General features: G+C 40.0%; 1 protein-coding gene across 1 annotated transcript in view; it reads left to right on the top strand.

Moving 5' to 3' along the window:
- The window catches only part of olf186-M (Ki-ras-induced actin-interacting protein-IP3R-interacting domain olf186-M), a 42,536-nt gene that overhangs the window by 8,988 nt on the left and 12,975 nt on the right, over nucleotides 1-20,573 (top strand). Inside the window, exons 3-6 of the mRNA XM_087350112.1 lie at nucleotides 1,824-3,282; nucleotides 17,007-17,083; nucleotides 18,777-19,081; nucleotides 19,401-19,494. Coding sequence (XP_087206238.1) covers nucleotides 1,824-3,282; nucleotides 17,007-17,083; nucleotides 18,777-19,081; nucleotides 19,401-19,494 — 1,935 coding nt within the window. The remainder of the gene's footprint in view (nucleotides 1-1,823; nucleotides 3,283-17,006; nucleotides 17,084-18,776; nucleotides 19,082-19,400; nucleotides 19,495-20,573) is intronic.

The raw sequence follows: 20,573 nt of genomic DNA, 5'->3' as shown, positions 1-20,573 counted from the left end.
ACAGTGGACGTAACGTTTCTGAACAGAGGTCTTCGTCTGCAGATGTTTAGCCACCTCCTGCGGTATGCTCTAACCTTCGACTCCTATCATTTATTTGTGGTAACACCCTCGTTTTGTATTTTGAAGTTCAGATATCGACCTGGAGACCGATGTAATGACAAGTTCCGGGAAAATTACAGGGTAGTCCTGCTACGACCGCTTGCTTTCCAGTTCATTATTCGTTAATCATTCTGTCGTTCGAATTTATGTAGTCTAAGCTACTGGCATCGTCGTTAAATAAACCACCTAACCTAACCCAAACAAAGGGAATAATGTTGTTGTTGTTGTCACTTTTAATCGTTCCATGTTTTATCGTACGATGTCTTTGCTTTGCATTTTTGATCATCTGATTTTCGTATGGATCCATGGAATGTAATAAAGATGTATGTATGTCAGTAGTAATTATAATTTTTATTATTTATTATTAACTGCAAATGGGTTTTTACCCGGTGGCAGTGGTCCTACAATAAGACACAACAAAGGTGATACTGGAACCACGGTTCCGGAGAATTTGACGTAAATACGTCTATACGGAAAGGAAGTTTATATATTGGCTTTATTCTAAATATTTACTTTATACATGCTTTACAATTGAGTAAATTTTGATTAAGACACTGCTTATTTAACCTGAATTAGTTACGCTTAAGATGGGTCTGTGGTAGCTGAAATATGTTATAAAAATTTGTGCACTTTAGAGTATCAACATTTCGTGCAAACACCATATCTATACAAGATCTTGATCTAGTAGTACTACATTCAGGATTTGACATCAACATTAAGCCAAACGTTTCTTCCATAAATGTGACAAAGCTTTGATTTTCCTCCTTCTTTAAATCAATGTTAAAATCTCCTGTCAATATTATCGGCATTGTATTAGGATCTTCTGTGGCCATAACTGAAAACATCTTTGTATAATTTCTCAAATGACTCAAAATAAATCTCTTACAATCATCAATAGGTTTGTGGTTACAACTTTAGGTTCATTATTTAATACTTCTATTTTTTTACGTTTTCTGTACTGTCTCATATGGAGTCTTTTAGCTTCAATGTCATCCATCTTGTACATAGTATGACTCAACAAACTAACGCAACAACAGATTACTTAATAATTCTTATATAAGATAAGTACTTGTGATATTCTAAAACGTTTTTACCAGCACAAAATTATCTACTCCACGACGCACTTCTTCTACAAGCGATTCACAGCTCAGCTCTTTCCGCAATAACGAAAGCGGATTGTTGACGGAAGTAATGTAACACAACAATGCCGAGTAAACAGATGGCGTTTCCTAGGTAACATAACAATGCAGTTGCACTTTTTCGTTTCCCTTTTTCGTAACACTTTTTTGCGGAATGACCCTTCCTTATAGACGTATTTACGTCAAAACAATAAGACACAACAAAACACATAAGACACAACAAAACAATGAGACAGAACAAAACAATAAGACACAAAAACATAAGACACAACAAAACATGTGTTTGTGGTAGCTGTGTTTATTAAATCCCAACTACAAAACCGCTTTAAACTGGCGTAATTAACTGTGGCTCAGTTTAAAACGCGAGGAAGTCAAAATTGTGTCGCTCCCTACCCCAGATACCAAAGGACAATGTAAGTAGGCTGCACTTGTTCCTGCATAACTTCCTGCAAGAGTTTTGCGTCTGTGCGTATGACGTCAGAGTATGAGACATGTTGTATGTGTTAAGTAAGCAGATACAGCACAGCACGCAGTGTTTGAAACAGAAAGGTAAATACTGGTTGTGTGACGTTACCATTGTTTCAGGGGACACCGGTCATTCTGCATGGTTCCAGTCACGCGTGCAGGTCCTAGTGCGTTCTTTACGTTCGCATCAGGGTGGATTCTCATCGCCGCAGTTGGGCGATCGTCTTGAAGAGGTGGGCGAGCCTTCAGTTTCTTCGCCTTCGAGAAGGTCCTTGCATCTGGGGCGGTCGTTGGCCAGTCGCTGGCAGGAGTACTCTCCAGGACCTCTCAGACGTCTGAAGAAGTTGTTCAGCGCCCCTTCAGAACGAGACCATAGCGACGACTGGGATTCTGAGGGCGATGACGTGAAGAAAGAACGCCCTGGGAGTGCCGATGTCGGGAGGGATTGCCTGGAAAGTTTCCCGCTGCTTCCTGGTGGATCGCCTTCAGCCACTGTTTCGCAAGATGTAACTGGTTCTGAAGCACTCAGAGAACCTCAGGAAGATATCAACAGAAGCCTCGAGGAAGTACACCAAAAGTCATTTCGTGAAGATCTATTTATCAGTGATCATCCTGTGATATGTTCTCAAAACCTTAAAAACGAATCCGGTATTCATTCTCCAGACATTGTTTCCCACACCCTCCGAGACCCATGCTACAATAAAGCAGATGATATTCATTCCAAAACCTCAGTTCCTGTCACAGAAGATTTGCACATTCCACAAAATTATGGTTCTAACCATCCTGCGTCCTTTGTTCCTGGTAATTCCGACGCAGGAGGAGAGACGTCCGACGTTGAATGCGGTAGATGTATTTTGCAGCAGCCGCACGAGTTCAATAAACGTTTCTACGTTCTAACTGCATCTTCAGAAGACGGAGACTATGAAGACAGGGATTGGTGGCAGAAAGACGCGATGACGCAATGGAGACACGCCGACAGTGACGCCTGCACTGGTAAAGGGCGAGCCACGGTTATTCAGGAGGACTCGGGTGGGTCTGCTGTAGCAGCGAAAGAATTTGCGGTGTGTCAGGGTCCGCCTGGGGCCGTTGACATTTGCCTTTCTGCGGAAGAAGGCACGATGGCGACATTCGACGAAGAAGTCGAGGTGTTGCTGAAGACAAGTTCGGAAGCGCAGAAAATGGATGCTGTTCCTGAAGCATCTTCTTGTGATGTGAGTTGTGATATGGCTCTGAATGTGGAGGAAGAAGACATTCCGTGTGACAGGATTGCGGAGGCCATCGCGAGGAGGGTGGCAGTGGAAGAAGAATCTTCAGTGGATGTTTCGAAACCCGGCATCGACACCCATATCATAGTGTGTGATGTGGATGAATCAGATCGGCCTCCACTGCCCTTCCCGAATATCATCCTGGACGTATCTGATCCACCGACTTCGTCCGAAGCAGCGTCATCTCATTCCCAGGAGCTTCACCGAACCCAGAAACTTCAGCTCCAGATAGCAACTACTAGTTCTCAGTCAGCTGCCCGCAAGTCGCCGGTAACTGTTCAGGAATGGGTTGACTCTCTACCGTTACCGAACAGGTAAGCATCACAGCCTTCTGATTTATTGCTTTAAACGTCTATTTTTAATAGTGAGATTTTTTCCCCCCAGGGCGACGTGTGTGAATATGCATGTCTTCTGTGATGTTGCACAGTGTTCTCCGGTAGAAATTGTCCGACGTTTCAGATGTGCCTGCGTCATCAGGGCTATCGCCACTTGAAACGTCGGTTAGTTTTTATCATTACTTATCTTTCAGGACACCCGGTCAACAGGCCGAGATCCGAACACAGGACTACCAACGCACCCCAAAATTTCGTCATTTTATGCTCTGTAAAACAAAACTGTCCATTCTTGTTTGAACTCTCTTGGAGTAATATTAACAAACAGAATGTTTATAGTGCCATTTCATGCCCCCCCTAATTGAATTATCGTCTTTATCACATGAAACGCAACCAGGAAATATATTCTTTGTTGCCGTAGATGATTTGCACTTATTAGCAGGCTGAACCGCGCATGGAAATTCTTATTTGATGAAGATACAGGGTGTTTCACGTGACTTGGAACCTGCATGCGATGGCTGTGTTGTGCGTCGTGACTCACTCTTTTCCCGACACTTCGGTCGCTGCTGGTTCCTCGTTAACCGGGACACAATGTATTTTCTTATAACGTAGTTCATATTTTTTCCCCCTTTCTGCGTCTGGTATTATGTGCAGAGTTTGGTGGTTGATCTCCAATAATCCATCGACTTCATCGAGCGTTATTCAGGATGCTAGTACTCGGATGAACGGAATTTGCCGAGAGATGTGGCTTGGGTCACGGGTTCAAAGGTCCTCCGCCCTGAAGAACCTAACATCTGCACAGATCTATTCTTTCTGTTCTCTTCAGCAGATGTTATTAAGATGACGAAATCAAGGAATATGGGATCGGCAGGGCACGTAGCGTGCATGGGAGAGATGAGAAATGCGCACAGAATTTGAGTTGGAAGCCTGAAGGGAAGACACCACTCGGAAGGCCGAGTCGTAGATGCGATAATAATATTAAAATGGTTCTTACTTAAGTAGGTTTGAAGGTGTGGATTGGTTTTATTTGACTTTTGGTACTTAACGGTAGTGGGCTCTTGTGAACATGGTAATGAACCTCTGGGTTCCATAAATGGCGTGGAATGTATTGACTAACTGAGCGACTGTTAGATTCTCAGGAAGACCCTGCCCTGCCCCTTTTGGGTTGTAGCTCCAATTCTCCTAGTGATGGAGGCAGCAAGCACCTCTGAAACGTCGGTAAACTTATACCAGACTGTTCGCCGTTAGAACCACGCGAACCTCAAATTCTGTTCAACATTTTGTTCGGAAAACCTTGAGTGAAGAGACATTTTGCTAACATTTAACTTAAAAATTTAGCAGAGTGTGATCCGGATTCTACTAGCCCTTGACAGAACCCAGTGTTGAGATTTTCTCGTACTCTATTTTTTAAAGGAATTATCTAGCTTAATGCAGTCGCAAACTGTTAATCATTATTATCGCACTACACATTAATGCGGGAACGTTATCTTCAAGGTGTATGGCTGTCCTCTCGTTTCAAGTTGTGGTCTCTAAGTGGTCTTAAAAACACAGAACATTGCGTCAGATATAATTTTGTTAATTTCTATTTCTGTTTAATTTTTAAAATTACTTGCGTTAGCAATGAAGTTGCAAAAAGTGTACATAGTGAATTTTTCGTGTTTGTCCTCGTGAAAACAACTCGAAATCCGCCGAATGAATTTTCAAGAATTGTGGTACTGGGGACTTTACTGACGTTTGTCAACGCATTGAAGTTTTGGTTAAAATTGGGAAACAGTTAAGGGCCCTTTATGTGAAATACATGCTTTTCTGCCCGCACATAGAGCGTAACGTCACTAAATATTTATCGAATCCAAAAACGTTTCGGACAAAATTGTAAGAAAAAAAATTAAACTGATTTTGGTTAAATTTTATTATATCGGAGGCCCACGTTCTTCCGCTCCAACTGTTTGCCCTATTCGGAAGACAGCACGAATTGTATTAAAACGACAATAAATGAATTATTACATCTTGTGAACTAAAAAAAACCTTTCGTAATTTGATACGAGGTGCGATCGGAAATTTTCCAGACTGCGCCTATAAAAACCCGTACACTTATCTCAGGTATTAAATTCATCCATCACCCTCGAAGTAGTTCCCCTGGGAGTGAACACAAAGATCCCAGCGCCGCTGCCAAGCCTGGAAGCATCCCTGGAACTCTTTCTTTGTCAGCCTGTCAAGCACCATCTGCGATTCTGCCTGAATCTCTTCTATCGTCTCAAATCTCCTTCCCTTTAGCTGAATTTTCATCTTTGGGAAGAGGAAGAAGTCACACGGAGCTTAGAAAGGAAGTTGGGGTCGGTTCTTGCAAGATCTTTGAGCTCCTGACAAACGAGAAGTCGATTCTGCTTCTGGTCCTCAGACAGGATGCGTCGCATGTGGAGTTCTTCCTTTAGAATCAGCTGACAGGACCCATAGCCTATCCCAACAATGTCGCACAAGTCGTTGATGGTACGACGTCGATCTTCGTGAATGGCCTGCCGAATCTTCGTAACATTTTCGGGCGTTGTGCTCGAAGATGGTCGTCCAGAACGCTCGTCATCATCGACAGAGGTTCGGCAATTTTTAAAACGTGAATGCCACACAAAAGTTTGTGCACGACCCATTGCGGACTCCCCAAATGCTTGCTATAGCATTTCATAGGTTTCCGTAGCCGTTTTGGCGAGTCTTTGGCAAAATTTGATGCACACGCCATTCCGAAATCGCAGGAGGGTCGGTGTAATGCACTACCAAAACGCCCGTAACTAAGAAACAAATGCTAATTCGATGATGCCGGCTGGCACACTGATTCACTATGAATGTAGGCCGCACCCCGTAAAGGCAGAAGCTCGTACTACATCCGGTTCGCCCGCTATTGACACAGTCTTGAAACTTTCCGATCGTACCTCGTAGACCTGCAGACGATTTTTAATCGTGAACTTAGCGCTTATTTGAAAGACTTATAAATTTGGCGAGTAGGATTTGGAAACATTTTTCAAACGCTGTGAACAAGTGTGATAACCACACGCCTCACCGATGTGGCGCCATTTTGTTCACAAAATGGCGCCACATCAACACGTGACATGGACGAAGTTCATGACGTTCGGGTCGCAAAGAAATAAAACATACGTGACGAGATAAATTGCCATTCTGATTTTTAGTGATTTTGTTTGCAGTGGGTTATAATTGCAGTTAACATATACAGGGTGTTCCACTTGAAAAATAAACTCTTATAAGAGGACTATTTGCATGACATGCCGTGTTACGGAACGTTAAAGCAGAACGTATACGTAATTACCACTGTCCTGTGAAGGATCAATGCAGACATGTGTTTAAGATACTCTGCTTGTTTCGACCTTAATTAGGCCATCTTGAGGTGGCTTCTCTTCAAGTGCTCGAAACAGATATGGCTGCTAACTTGTATACAAATTTTCTGTTGTTGACTTCACCACGTTATGGGCTGTGTCTTAAGCAGCTTACGTATTCAAGTAGAACCACCTGAAGATGGCCGAATCAAGGTCGAAACATGTAGTATATATATTAAACACGAAGAGTGTAATAAAGACGTGTTGTGTTGACGGACTGTCGACGTAACGATTACTCTCGAAACTCGTTAAAACAGTAATTGTTGACGAGGGAGTGTTTTGAGGCAGATTCCTGTTCGTGTGTGGATTGGCTAAGGAACTCGACGATAAGGTATCTGCAGTTCGTTCGTGGCCGAGCGATTGCATGCGGATGAAATGAGCGATAAGTCCACGTGTCTGAACCATGCTGTGGAAGTGACACGTCACGTGTGATGCTAAATGTTGCTTATAAATGTCGCTTAAGTACTGTTGTACGTCCTGGTTCCAGTCAAGTTAATTCAAGTCCTTGAGAAGTCGGTAGTCGCCCATGTAATCAAAAGATTCCCGGCTTATATTGAAACAAAAGGTTCATTACCGTGTTCCCCACGAGCTTCTTGTTTCCCGAATTCGTCCTGAATGCCCAGGTTGGTCCGATATTTATTTATTTCAACCGCCTTCACTATATTATGACGTCATTTTTCTTGTTACTTTTTATTTTCAAGGTTCGTTTCGACAGTTCACTTCGTACTCCATATGAGTACACCGTGTGCCTTAAGTAACATCTCATCTCTTCATATTGTATACTATTGGACAGCTTCTTCTCTGCATTATCATTACGGACTGTACAAGATTTTACTTTATAATAAATAACCTGTTTATGAAGACCACTGTAATTGATCTGTCTTTTCGTTGCTGTGGTGATGATCGTCTCGTGCCTGCTTTCGTATGCGCATGCATTTTAAGCCATTTCTTTAGTAGTCTTCAGTTTAACTTGAAAAATTTCAGACATTTCTTTCCTACTAATGTCTGGACTTTGTCTGTGACCTTCCGTAATACCGACTGAATATTGAAACCTTATGTGTTTTGCTGTTTCCAGCCTGTATTTTAAATACCCAGGCTCCGATACCTTACAATTGACAAGTCATTTTTAACTAGACTACGTGTTCTTATTTGGTTTCGTGAAAGGTAAAGAGGAGTATATTTGTAGAAGTAACAAATGAGTGGAAGATTTTTTATGTCGGAAATATATTTTATAACAGCGTGAAGGTGTTATGCAAATCGTGAAGATAAACTCTTTTTTCTTTCATTGCTTGATGATATGCATAATTGTGGAATCTCCGGTCGTATAAAGATGCAGTTTCTCTCTGACCGTTTCTTGTGTTCATCCTTTCTGTGCCTTGTACTGTCGTCATATTGAAGACTGCCAGAGGCCTTATTAAAAAAATAAGTGTGTGCTCAAAGGTTCTTTGCCATTTTCCTAGAGGGCTTTTGTTTTTATTACAAATGTGTTTTGCGGTGTGCCATTACCACTTTTTCTGGCTTCTCGGAACCGCAATGCGGACAGGTCCAAGTAGAAGGCAAAACTCACTCAGTGTCCACTACAGTTTGAGCTCTGTAAGATACATAATGATATGGGCAGGTGTAATTTATTCGAGTCTGTTAATTTTATATTTTGAAACTTGAATTGGAAACGATTGATTTCTAATTATATGTATGACCTTGAAGTGTTTCTGGATGCAGGCGTGTTGTAATCGCTCGGTGATGACGTTTCTTAGAAGACACTTTTATGTGTGATTGGCCAAGGCAAGTTTGTGAGAATAATATGTGTTTGATTTCAAGGAAAAGTGTGGATATTGTTACTTCTTTCTTTAAGGTATTACGTAAGGTGCATAAAAATGCGGAGGGAATGTGTTGAACCTTGTGATCTATTGTTTAGAACTGACCATTCGTCGATTAAACCCGTAATTACGTGAAAGGTACAGAACAGACAGAAAATTTAACCATTTGTAGTGACATAAAATTGACAGTTTTACTGCTTTGAGATTTTTTGGTCTACTATTTACGTCGTTCGAAAAAATGAAAAGCATTTATATGTCTGAAATACACTAAATAACTTTTGTACCTCTGAAATGGCTTAAACTCTTTAATGATATCTCTGCAGTCTTGAAAGGTTTTCAAAATTGTTCGTGTGATTTGAATTTATAAAGACGTGAGTGCAGCGTCGAAAGTTTATAACGACATGTCTATTTTTCCGTGTTTAAAACGCCACTATAATTGCTTCGAAATATTTAAAAGTGCATCTGAACTGATTTGAGTTACGTAAGAATACACCACAGCCGCGGTATGAAGTTCTAACCATGATTGTAATTACTTTAAGTCGTTTAAAACAGCTTGAACTATTGCGAGACTAAACTACTTCGAGTGCTTCTGAACCTAAAGCTGCAGCTAAACTACTTCGAGTGCACCTGAACTTAAAAGTGCAGCCAAAGAACTGAAAGTGCACCTGAACTTGAGAGTGCAGCTACTCTACTTCGAGTGCACCTGAACCTAAAGGTGCATCTAAACTACTTCGAGTGCACCTGAACTTAAAAGTGCAGCTAAAGTACTGAAAGTGCACCTCTACTTGAAAGTGCAGCTAAACTACTTCGAGTGCACCTGAACTTAAAAGTGCAGCTAAAGTACTGAAAGTTCACCTCTACTTGAAAGTGCTGCTAAACTACTTCGAGTGCTGCTGAACCTAAAGTTGCAGCTAAACTACTTCGAGTGCACCTGAACTTAAAAGTGCAGCCAAAGAACTGAAAGTGCACCTGAACTTGAGAGTGCAGCTAAACTACTTCGAGTGCACCTGAACCTAAAGGTGCATCTAAACTACTTCGAGTGCACCTGAACTTAAAAGTGCAGCGAAAGAACTGAAAGTGCACCTCTACTTGAAAATGCAGCTAAACTACTTCGAGTGCACCTGAATCAGAAAGTTCAACGAAACTACTGAAAGTGTGACCTGTACTACGCCGAGATGTTGAAGATTATGTGTGACAATTTTTGAGAGGTTTAAACTGCACCTGAATTTGTGTGATGGTTTACAGCGGCTTCTGCGCCGTTTTGAAAAGCGTAAATCGACACGTGTAGTGTGGTTGATAGATAGAAACTGTTCCATGTAAGAATTTCTTACTGCTTGAACATTAAATTGAAGGATACGTCGCTTCATTTCCTAAACCCTTTTGAAGATTTCGGCGCACGTCGTAGGAAGCTGTGGAACTGGTCCTGTCCTACATGAAGAGATACTTCAGTGTACAGTACTTCTTATGTCTCGAAGTGTGGACGTGTCCGTTATTTTATCTGTGAGGTACGTTCCTTATATAACGTTTAATAAAGAGAATTTGCCTGTTGGAAGTCGAGGAATTGTTATATTGAAGGGGGACTTTTACCTGAGGTAAATAAGAAAGATTGCTGTTAGACTTGCAACATGCAATGTTACTTTATTTGATGGCATTGTTTTAACTGTTAGAAGACACGACACTTAACCATAATAACTATCAACTTGTTGATGCTGTTTTAAGAAATAATCGGTGTTTATTTTGAGAATCATAACAAACTCATATATACAAAATGTAGATCCACTGACTTAAAGCTAAAAGTGCGCTTTTGAAGGAACTAACAGTTAGAACAATAGAAATCGTGATGATGAATATTTGTGGATTTTAGCAATAGAAATGGTGATGATGAATATTTGTGGATTTTTGACAGTATAAATCGTGATGAATATTTATGGATTTTAACAATAGAAATCGTGATGAATATTTGTGGATTTTAACAATATAAATCGTGATGAATATTTGTGGATTTTAACAATATAAATTGTGATAAATATTTGTGGATTTTAACAATAGAAATCGTGATGAATATTTGTGGATTTTAACAATAGAAATTGTGATGAATATTTGTGGATTTAACAGTAGAAATCGTGATGATGAATATTTGCGGATTTTAACAATAGAAATCGTGATGATGAATATTTGTGGATTTTAGACAATAGAAGTCGTGAGTTTCATAGGAAGCACAGGAACAAAATTAGTTTATTTCTTTATTACAAGTCCCGGAGTAGAAGGAATGGCTATTGTCAAAGCAACATTAAATCCATGGAGCAGAGTACTTTAAAACGCGCATTGCCCAAAAGTTCGCCCGCCTTCACGAAATTCCAACCTTGTTTTAACCTGTTCAGTGGATCCCGGTACTGTACCTTATCCTGAGTCACATGATTCCAGTCCACAACCTCATTCCGTTTTAATATTATCTACCCACCTACTTCTTGCTGTGCCAAATGATCTGTACAAGTACAGTTCTCATGCATGCTACATGCCCTTCCTATGTCGTTATCCTTTAACGAAACCACGATATATGGTAATGTAAACAATCCGCGCCATGTTTATAACACCGACCCGGTTACCTTGGCATGTCGCAACTGATAATTAGGCACTTGCCTTAAGCACGCTCTGTGGCCTGTAGATTCTGTTGGTTGTCTGTTGGAGTTGAATAATCACCAAGGCGTGCAGTAAATATTCGAGCGTACGTGTCCGAAGCTACAGCGTATTTGCAGTATCAAGATTTTGAACCAAGTTAGGAAATGTACGCACAGTGTAACAATTCTGGCTCATTCGCAAGAATTTAACATTTGCGAACGTCAGCGTCGTCTGGAGTTCGCTGGGGTGGGTAATTACTTCATGAATGAGGGAGGATTCCCCCCGCGTGATGGCGCGGTAGACTGGGGACTCCTTACGAGGGATTCTCCGGTCGGGGTTTCCCCATGCGCGTAGAAACTCGTGAAGTGTTCATCATTGTTGTCCGATTTTAACCAAAATTGGGATGTGTCGACAAATTTTAGTTAAACTGCCCGGTATCACGTGTGATGAAAATTAGTTCACTTGTTTCATGAGGACAGACGGACATGGGTGAAGCTAATAGGAGAATTTTTTCACCTTTTAGGTATGACCGCGCCAGAAAACGAAAAAAACACATGAACAGACATTTGTCGTGACATCTCTTCTGCTTTCTGAGCCCTAGAATTTAGGATTAATGCCTTCAGATACGCCATTACCACTATTTTTCTTACTTATTCCAAATTTACCGAACAACTTGCACGCTTTACTTGTATTAGGGAGGTCCTGGGTTCGATTCTCTCTATCCTGGCAGAATATTATCGTATCCCCCCCACAGTACCTGTAAACAAATTGTGTAGGCCACGAACGCTTCCTTTCCTGCCCCTTCCCATTCATCTTATCATTCATGTCATCTAATCTTTACTGTTGAAATGCGCTGATAAACGACGTGGAATCGATCATTTTTTCACAACTCGCCATTCGTAATAAACTTTATATCTTTAATCCAATATTATGTGGCAATTTCTTACGATGCAGCGTCTTTAAATAACCACTTCCGTGTGTGCATTAGTTGGTCAGAAGCAATCGAAATATTTGCTGTAAAGTTAACTGTTACTTGACATGCGTTGCTCGCCCCCGCATCAATAAAATTATCTGCACTTCCACCTTGATTGTTTCCTACCAGTTTATTATTCGCATATCATCTACCAATCGATACTGTTTTAGACGTCCATTAACATATTCTGTGGGAAAATGTGGAATTATTGAATGTTGTTAAAGTGTTACGTACAGTTGGCACTTGGCTTTAAAGGCTTAACCTCAGCAGTTAAAGACGCGAATAAATAAATAAATAAATAAATAAATAATGACGTTATTAAATAGCTTACAAATCATAATGTTTGATGAACTTGTAGTAATTGGCTGTCCACTTCTGAATTTGAATCTTTTGTGTGTTTAATAAACCAATTCTGAAGGTCATTTACCCGGTTTCCTGCGCCATCTTGAATTTCGTCTTAAAATGGAGGCCGCGTATTCAGATCTGGTTTTTTCATGCTATTGTCACTGTCGATTTATTTTCTGCTGGTTTTTACTGACATTTTTATTGCTGTGCATTGTAGAGTAAATTAAACATTAACGCGCTAGTCGAAAACAAGGAATGTTATATAGTAAATCGTGTAATGATTTTTCAACAATGAAAACCCTTCGTTTCGTCGTCTACTTTACAAAACACCTGAGATTCAGAAAGTTATTCGCTCCAAAGTTGTTTACGGTTGTGTGACTAATATATTATCACGAAGAAACAGCTTGAGTAATTTAGAACAAAGTGCGAACTAAATCTTTAATTGTTGGCGCAGTAAAACGGAGAACGCTGTTGATGAGCTGAAGACAAAAACACTGGGCGAAATAGGTCAGCGCTTTTGTAATTAGTGCAGAACTGTCAGTCCAAAAGGCTGTGGACCGAGATGACGAATGGCGCTACACATTCTCCTAGGTAGTTACCAGCATTTCGGAGAAAAATATGGCGTCTATCTTCAGGCCTGAAGATTTATCATCATTACTTTTATAATCATCGTCATAATTGATGTGTGTTAGCGCGTGTTAGTACATTTATTTATAACCCTGTTAATCGTGATATGAAAATGTGATTATAATAAATGACGCTCAATTTGAACCCTGAAACTCAGGAACCAAAGACAGTGGGCGAATACTTATTTGAACGACCCTGGTAGCCTAGGTCGACTTTAATTGTGTTACGAAGGACGGACAAATGGGAAGAAGTATAAGTTTCAAGTCCTCATATCGGATACGGGAGACTGAATAGTGTAATTCAGTCTGATGGGGCGACTTACTTTCATGGGCGCCATCTCGGGAGGGAGTGTTGTGTAACGTGTTTACGTGTATGTGGGTCAAGGTTGACGTGTTCCCATCCGTTTTGCAGTTTGTAGTTACTGAAACAATTGTTGAAGAATTGTGTTCTCGTTACGAGAGTTGTGTTAATGCTGTATTGTTAGGAATTGCATTTTGCCTTCCACAACAATTACTGACTCTTGGCACATGAATATCGCTTCGTGACTTCTCTACGTGGCGACAAGTTGACTCTGCAGTAAAAATTTACTTACAACGAATGGAACAGAACATTGTTTTCTTGACGTAAATACGTCTATACGGAAGAGTCATTCGACAAAAAAGTGGAACGAAAATGTATAAGATCCGTATCAACAAATCGACAACAATGGTTACCTAGGGAACGTAATGTTTACTCGGCATTGTTGTTACCTAACATTTTAATTGGCTTATTTTCTATACGTCGTCTCTCATAAGCCTCAGTCTGCTGGGAAGACGATGAAGGTGGTAAGAGTGGACTTGGACATTTTCGCAGCTCAGTTAAAACGCGTTGCTAAAGAATGTTCTAGGAAGATGCAAGCTGTTACGTCACTCAGGGCTTGTCAAGTGGCACATTCCTGCCTTGAGAGGCCCCTGTTTTTGCCGTTAATAGCCAGTTGTTCGAACAGAAGAGATATCGATTTGCAGCTGGTTGTACTGAATTACTGGACTTTGCATTAATGCGGTTTAAAGTAAAACTGTATTCCTGCAATGTCGTGCAGTGGAAATTCACGGTGGAAAATTCCAGGCACGAATTTAAGGAAGTCAGTTCCTTGTATTTTGTCGCACGGTTTATTAAATAATTTATTTGTGAATGTATTTCAAAGTATCTTTATTTAATACAAGTATTACAGAATTGTTTGTTATTTTTTTTATTAACCTTGCGGTTTAGAATATGGCATCTTACCAGATTTTTAAACGTTTTGTATCATGGGACAGGATAGAAATTTGATATTCTTGTCTCGTGACATTTTCTCTATGAATACAGGGTGTTCCAAAAATGTGCACACACATTAAATAATATAAATTGACATTTTAATAAGCTGAACCATTACATACGTCAGCATTGGCAATGAATTAGCGAATCTAGTGCAGGTGTTTAAAATTACCACCGCTGGCTTCATGGCACAGTTGACATCGGTGTGAAGTCGACTGAAAAGGTTAATATTATTGAATATTTCCGTCTTCTGGGTTGTTGCGCTGTGTAGTCTGGTCGATGTTAACCAACGTTTCAGAGGTCATACTGCCTCCGTCATCAGGGCGATGAATATTATTGCCTATGAGGTAGAATTCACTCACGTGGAATGTTTTGAGAGTTGTGAAAATTTTGTCTCAGAGTTTACATTTATGTTCTTTACACTTCTCTGATCCGACCTTCGTGACAAACACATTTCAGGCTCTTTTTACTAAAAGTTTTTGAAATCGCGGCTCCTTTTATCGGCTATCCTGAATTTTTCGTAGTTTTCCTCCGTCCCTCCAGGCAAATGCCGGGATACCTTAAATATGCCACGACCACTTCCTTCCACATCCTTTCTAATTCATTATTTACTCTCGTCCACTCATTCGATGCTGCATAGTCTGACGTACTGAAAACGCATCCTAAAATAAACTATAAATAAATAAATAAATTGGTTTGAAAATTAAGATATTCTTACAGGCCAATGCGCGAGTCGTAATGGTTGACAGCATTTACAACTCTCCGTTATCTGGCTTGTGGGTCGTGATGCTCATTAAAATTACGTAACGTAGTTACCGCTCTGGGGTTACCGCTTTGTTGATTTTAACACGTGTCTCTTGCCGAGTGGTTTGAAGCGCGTACTAGTCGAGATTTTATTGGTAGGATTTGGGAAGCCGTGTTTCTGGTGATCACCTTTGTATCCCGGCGAAGTTTCACGAGAGTCTGTCAGGATCAAAAAGAAAATTGCGTTTCTCATACTTCTACATAGACAAGACGCCTTAGACCTCATACAGGACTACCCATCCACCCACCAGTAGAAATCTTCATTTTTCCCGCACATTTATGGATTTCGTATGATTCTCAAAATAAACACAAATTATTTCCTTGAACAGTTTTAACCAACTGATGTTTTTGATGGTGATTCCCACCACGATACGGACTGAATTTTTAAATGTTTTATGTTAGCTTCGGCTTCGAAGGATTAGTGAAATGCATCAAGCACAAAGCTGCTGACCATACTTGTTCTTTTGAGCAGTCAAGGACAGTTTCAGCTTCCTGTGAAGGACGGATTTGGTTGTCAGAATTTTTGTCCGTCACAGGTATCAGATTTAGACTGCATCCTTATATGCGTCTCTATTGTTATATTACGCTTGCCAGACCGTTACACGTTTCTGTACATTGTACAAGTCACAGAATATACTCTAGAATTGTCAGCTCTTGATAAAACGCCGCAAATATTAATTTGAGATGGGATAGAGTGTTGTTTGAAATTCAAACAACACGACATTGTATTAATTTGGTGTGATCTGGTTCAGAAAGCCTGCGTTATGAAGTAGGGAAGTTTATTTCTGTGTTGTTGGCCAATCTTTGCTCCGAGCTGTTTCTAAATCTTATCACGAAAAACCATTACGACTTGCGTATTGTCTGAAAGCACACGGAACTAATTATTTGAATAGAACTTGTTTTGGAGTATGACAGTGATTTATGAAGGTTCTGATTTTAATTTTTTCATGTGTGTGTTCCTGTGAATGGGAGCGTTTTGTGCTAATGTAGCAGGTGAAAATTGAACGTCCATATATTTGAGTCACTTTTCAAAAATGTTTTGTCTTAGGCTCGTCCATGTTGAATGTAAACCTTGAAACAACAAGTAATTTCTTGTCTCATTTCGCATTTAAAACAATAGATTTAATACGACTGTCTAGTGTATTTGTAAGTAGAGACATTTACCAAAACAAATTTGGAAATGTGACTGATCTACCATGCAGGGTGCCATATTACGTAGCGTGTGGGTAAGCAGTTGTTTTTATGCGTTTGTGGGGATATTTGAAGTGACCCCAGACCATCTTAATGACTAAATTTGACAGTATATAGTCTGAGGTATTCACAGCGTCATTAAATAAACTACAAATAAATTAATTAATTAGGTAAAGACTGCACAGATTCTTAGACCACAGTCCACATTGTCCATTGCCTGTTTTAATGACTGCGTGTTGACCAAAGTCATATCTTTACACATTACAACAGTTTGAGACCTTGACCTTTAGTTATATTTTGCTTCTTAACTCCCTTTGGTTCTCATCTCATTGACCTTCCTGACCTCTGCCTGCCTGAGGAATTGAAATAAGGCATTTCTGAGGTACAAGCACTTGGAGCAATTTCTCCATGTCCCATAGACACCTTCATAGTGATTGTTTCTTCACTTTTTTTGCTTCTCTGTGTGACGTATTGCAAAATGGTGGTAGTTATGTCATATTTTAATTTTCTATCCCAGCATTCGCCTGGAGAGAAACATGAAAAACTTTCGGCAGGGTAGCCAACTATACCAAGATTATGGGCCACGTTCTGATTTCATGATATGTGAAAGTCTGTAATTTCTGTAGGTTTTACTATAGAGATTATTGCTCGTTGCAGGAGTGAGGAAGGAGGAGGAGAGTTTCAGCCAACGGAGGAGACATATGATCATCTTGGCCTTGGACTTGGTGCAGAAGGTATGTGACTGACGGATATACAATTCACCATTCTGTGAGTTGCACGTTGCAGCCTGTCACGTATATGATATATGTAGTTGTTTTGTCCTCACTAGACAGAGCCACACATGTTCTATTTCTATCACTGTTCATAAAGGTGAGTTAAAGCCAGTCCTCCTATTTAGAAGTTCATCCCAAAATAATAATAATAATATATATATATAAAGCATCACTCAGTGGACATTTCACTGTGTGTATACACGAATGATGAATGTAATTTATTTATAACAGGATTTTATTAAGTTGAAAGCAGTGAAGCACCAGCAGTTGAAAGTTTGGTACTTGTGGATTATCGGGACACAAAACGGGGGAGTCAAATATCTTGAGTTGGATTGGCACGAAAATCTGCGCATGCGTGCGTATCAGTATACCCGTATTGTTGTTATCTCTTAGTTCGTTCAGGTAGTAACAACAATAACCTAACCTAACCTAAACCTAACCTAACCTAACCTTAACCTAACTAAACTAACCTAACATAACCTATTTTTAAAGCGATGTGTCCCGATAACCCACAAGTACCGAAAGTTTTTATCTGCTAGGATTTTGTAAAGCTCCAGTTTTTGGGATGAGCTGTGTCAGATGTTGAAGATTGTCCAGTGTTTTGGCAAACATCGTAGTTGCCATATTCCCCAGAAGCCAAAGATTTACATTGAACTTCAGTTATAAAACATATGGAAACGTACTAGGGTTTTATCCAAAAAAATTTGTTGAATATTTTAATATTTTATAAATTGTTTAAGGTAATTATTGGCAGTCTTATTTTTTTTATAACATACGAGACCAAATGCTACCAACCTTGAGCCAGCACCATGAGCTACGGTAAATGGTCAGAGACTGTAAAAAAAACTTTTTTTAACCTGCAACTACCTTGGGAGATTGCATTAAAGATTATGTTTGAGGAACAAAGCCGTGAATCATCGACGTACAGATGGTCTTATTTTGTGGCCTGAATTTGCTTAACATTCTAAATGTGCAACACAAACATTAATATTTGTAATGACACTATCAGACTCGTCATTTGCATTGCTTGCTTAGGGTCAGAATGTTAGGCCTGTGTGTCTGTCGTACGTAAATAAAAACACATTTGTCCTTTCAATTTTCAGTCGTTGTATAGATAAACCTTGGAACAGAAATAGACTGAAGGTAACTTACGGAATCTGATTGCAGTAAATTATATATTTCTTGATTTAAGCGTGGTAGTCGGTATTTTTTTTTTTTTGTAACGAAGTAATTCCTTGGCATTTGTTCAGATGATAAAATGCTTTCTTATGTTGCCATGTCCACCAAAGCCTACCATTGGAACCAGCCCAAGTAACTTTAATGTAGTTAACACTCTTACATTCTGTTTTTCGAAGGTTAATTTTAATATTCTCTCGTTTACATCTATGAGCCGGCTTAGCTCAGTCAGTATAGTGACATTTGTGATATCAATCAAGACTTCCTGTATATAAATAAGCAATTTATGGGTGACAGTAATTTGTTTTTCTTTTTGGTACTTGTGGGTTATCGGAACACACCACTTTAAAAATAGGTTAGGTTAATAATAACTTTCAAGTATATGTCATTTACCCACACACATTAACGTAACCTAACCTATTTTTAAAGCGATGTGTCCCGATAAACCACAAGTACCTTCTATTTTGTTTAATTTCAGCTAGACTTCTGTACGGTGTTTTGCCAGCGGTCACTGTCGTAAGTCCGGCAGAGTCACATCCAGCAAGTGTCTCAGTCGGTAAAGTTACTTCGGCTGCTCACCTGGCTCGCGAGCCATCAGTTCAGTCGGACGTGACGTCACACACAGGCAGCCATTGTTCCAGTGTAGAGTCTTACTTGGAGTCGAGACGTCCTGATCCTGAGGAAATACTTTTGGGTCTCGGGTTTGGAAGGTCGGCCGGAGGATCCGGTGGCGTTGACACTGAATTCTCTCGTATACCTCGCCGTTTCCTGCAGCCATCCAAGGTCAGGTGATACGCGGTCTTATTTCCAGGATGTATGATTGTGAGAAAGGATACGTGTTGTGGTAGACCTGTACAGAATTAGAATAAAATGTTTTCCGAGAGAGATTTTTGAATTGAGCTGAAACATGATGTAATATAAACCCGATTGTTTCATAATTTTAATCAAGTTTATATTTCCACTCTCTCTCTCCCAAATATTCATTTTAGTGTTGTTTTTTCATTGTTTCAGCTTTCGAAATGGCCTCTTTCTTCAGGAGGTCTTCTCACAAAAAATAATTATGCATTTCTTTTCCTTTCCATTGTAATTTTCTCGGTTGCAGGTGAGAGGTGTTGCTATAGACGACTTCCTGCGCTACCAGCAGGACCTCATCGAGACCTTTGAGTCTGGTTTCTGTGGTTATCGGGGACTCACAGGTGAGTAATATTGCTTAGTTTCTGTGGCGCTTTGAACGCCACTGTAGAGGTTTAATCCCAAGGTCGGATATTCTAAGAACATTTACCTTAAATTAAGTTTGTTCGGAGCTGCATAATTTAGAGATCCATTTTACAAACAAAGATGTCCGTATTCTGGGTTGTAGCGCTGTTTAGTCTGGTAGAAGTTTATAAAGATTTCAGAGGTCCTTGCTGCCTCCACCATCACAGCAAGGACCTCTGAAACGTCGATTAACTTCTACAAGACTAAACAGCTCCACATCCGAGAAGACGGCCATCTTCATACTCACCGCCACGAGAACCTCAAATTGTACTCGGTTTATAAATGTGTAAGTTTCCCCTTTTATATCATTTTTTATAATGCAGATGGGCTGTGAAATAGAAATACTTAATTGTTATATTTTATTTTTAATAATTAATTGTTGCTCTGTACAAATGATTTAACTGTTTTGATGTAGTAATGCAGATTTTAAATTATAATAATCCGTGGCGTAACAGACCTCTGAGAGCCAAAGCCGACTAGCCTGACTGCTGGCCTCACGTTCACATGCCTAAGCTGAGGTGAATGATCATCCAACCAGATATAGGGTGACGTGTGGTCAGCACAACGAACCCCCAGCCATTGCTAGTTTCTGTGACCGGATTACGCTACTCATTGTAGCTCCCCAATTTCCTCACGGTGCTGGGTTGGCACCGGTCCCATACACTGGTCGAAAGCTCATGAGAAAATTTCTTCTCCCCCGAGACTCGAACCAGCGCGCATTTTGTATCGCTGGTCCGAAGCATGATGCCTCAGACCGTGGCTACGGCGTGGGACCGATTTTAAATTAAGAATGTACAAAATGAGAATGCATGCGAAAAATTTGAAAACTGCAGCGTTAAGTGACTGATCTTCATTACTACATCACTTCTGCGTTTCATGCTCATTGCAGTGAAATTATTCTTTTATTTCTTGTGTTATTATTTATTTGTGTATTTCTGGTCTTGTAGCAGAGATGAGGGTGTGTAGCCATTGTAATTGCTACAGATGCTGTTTTACAAGTTATAATGTTTTAAAGTGG

The sequence above is a fragment of the Zootermopsis nevadensis genome, unplaced genomic scaffold (genome assembly GCF_977971745.1).
Source record: "Zootermopsis nevadensis isolate Lab colony 2312 unplaced genomic scaffold, Znev_1.0 Znev_ptg000017l, whole genome shotgun sequence".
Taxonomy (NCBI): domain Eukaryota; kingdom Metazoa; phylum Arthropoda; class Insecta; order Blattodea; family Termopsidae; genus Zootermopsis; species Zootermopsis nevadensis.
Note: the sequence above shows the minus strand (reverse complement) of the source record. Positions and strands in the feature narration are given on the sequence as shown.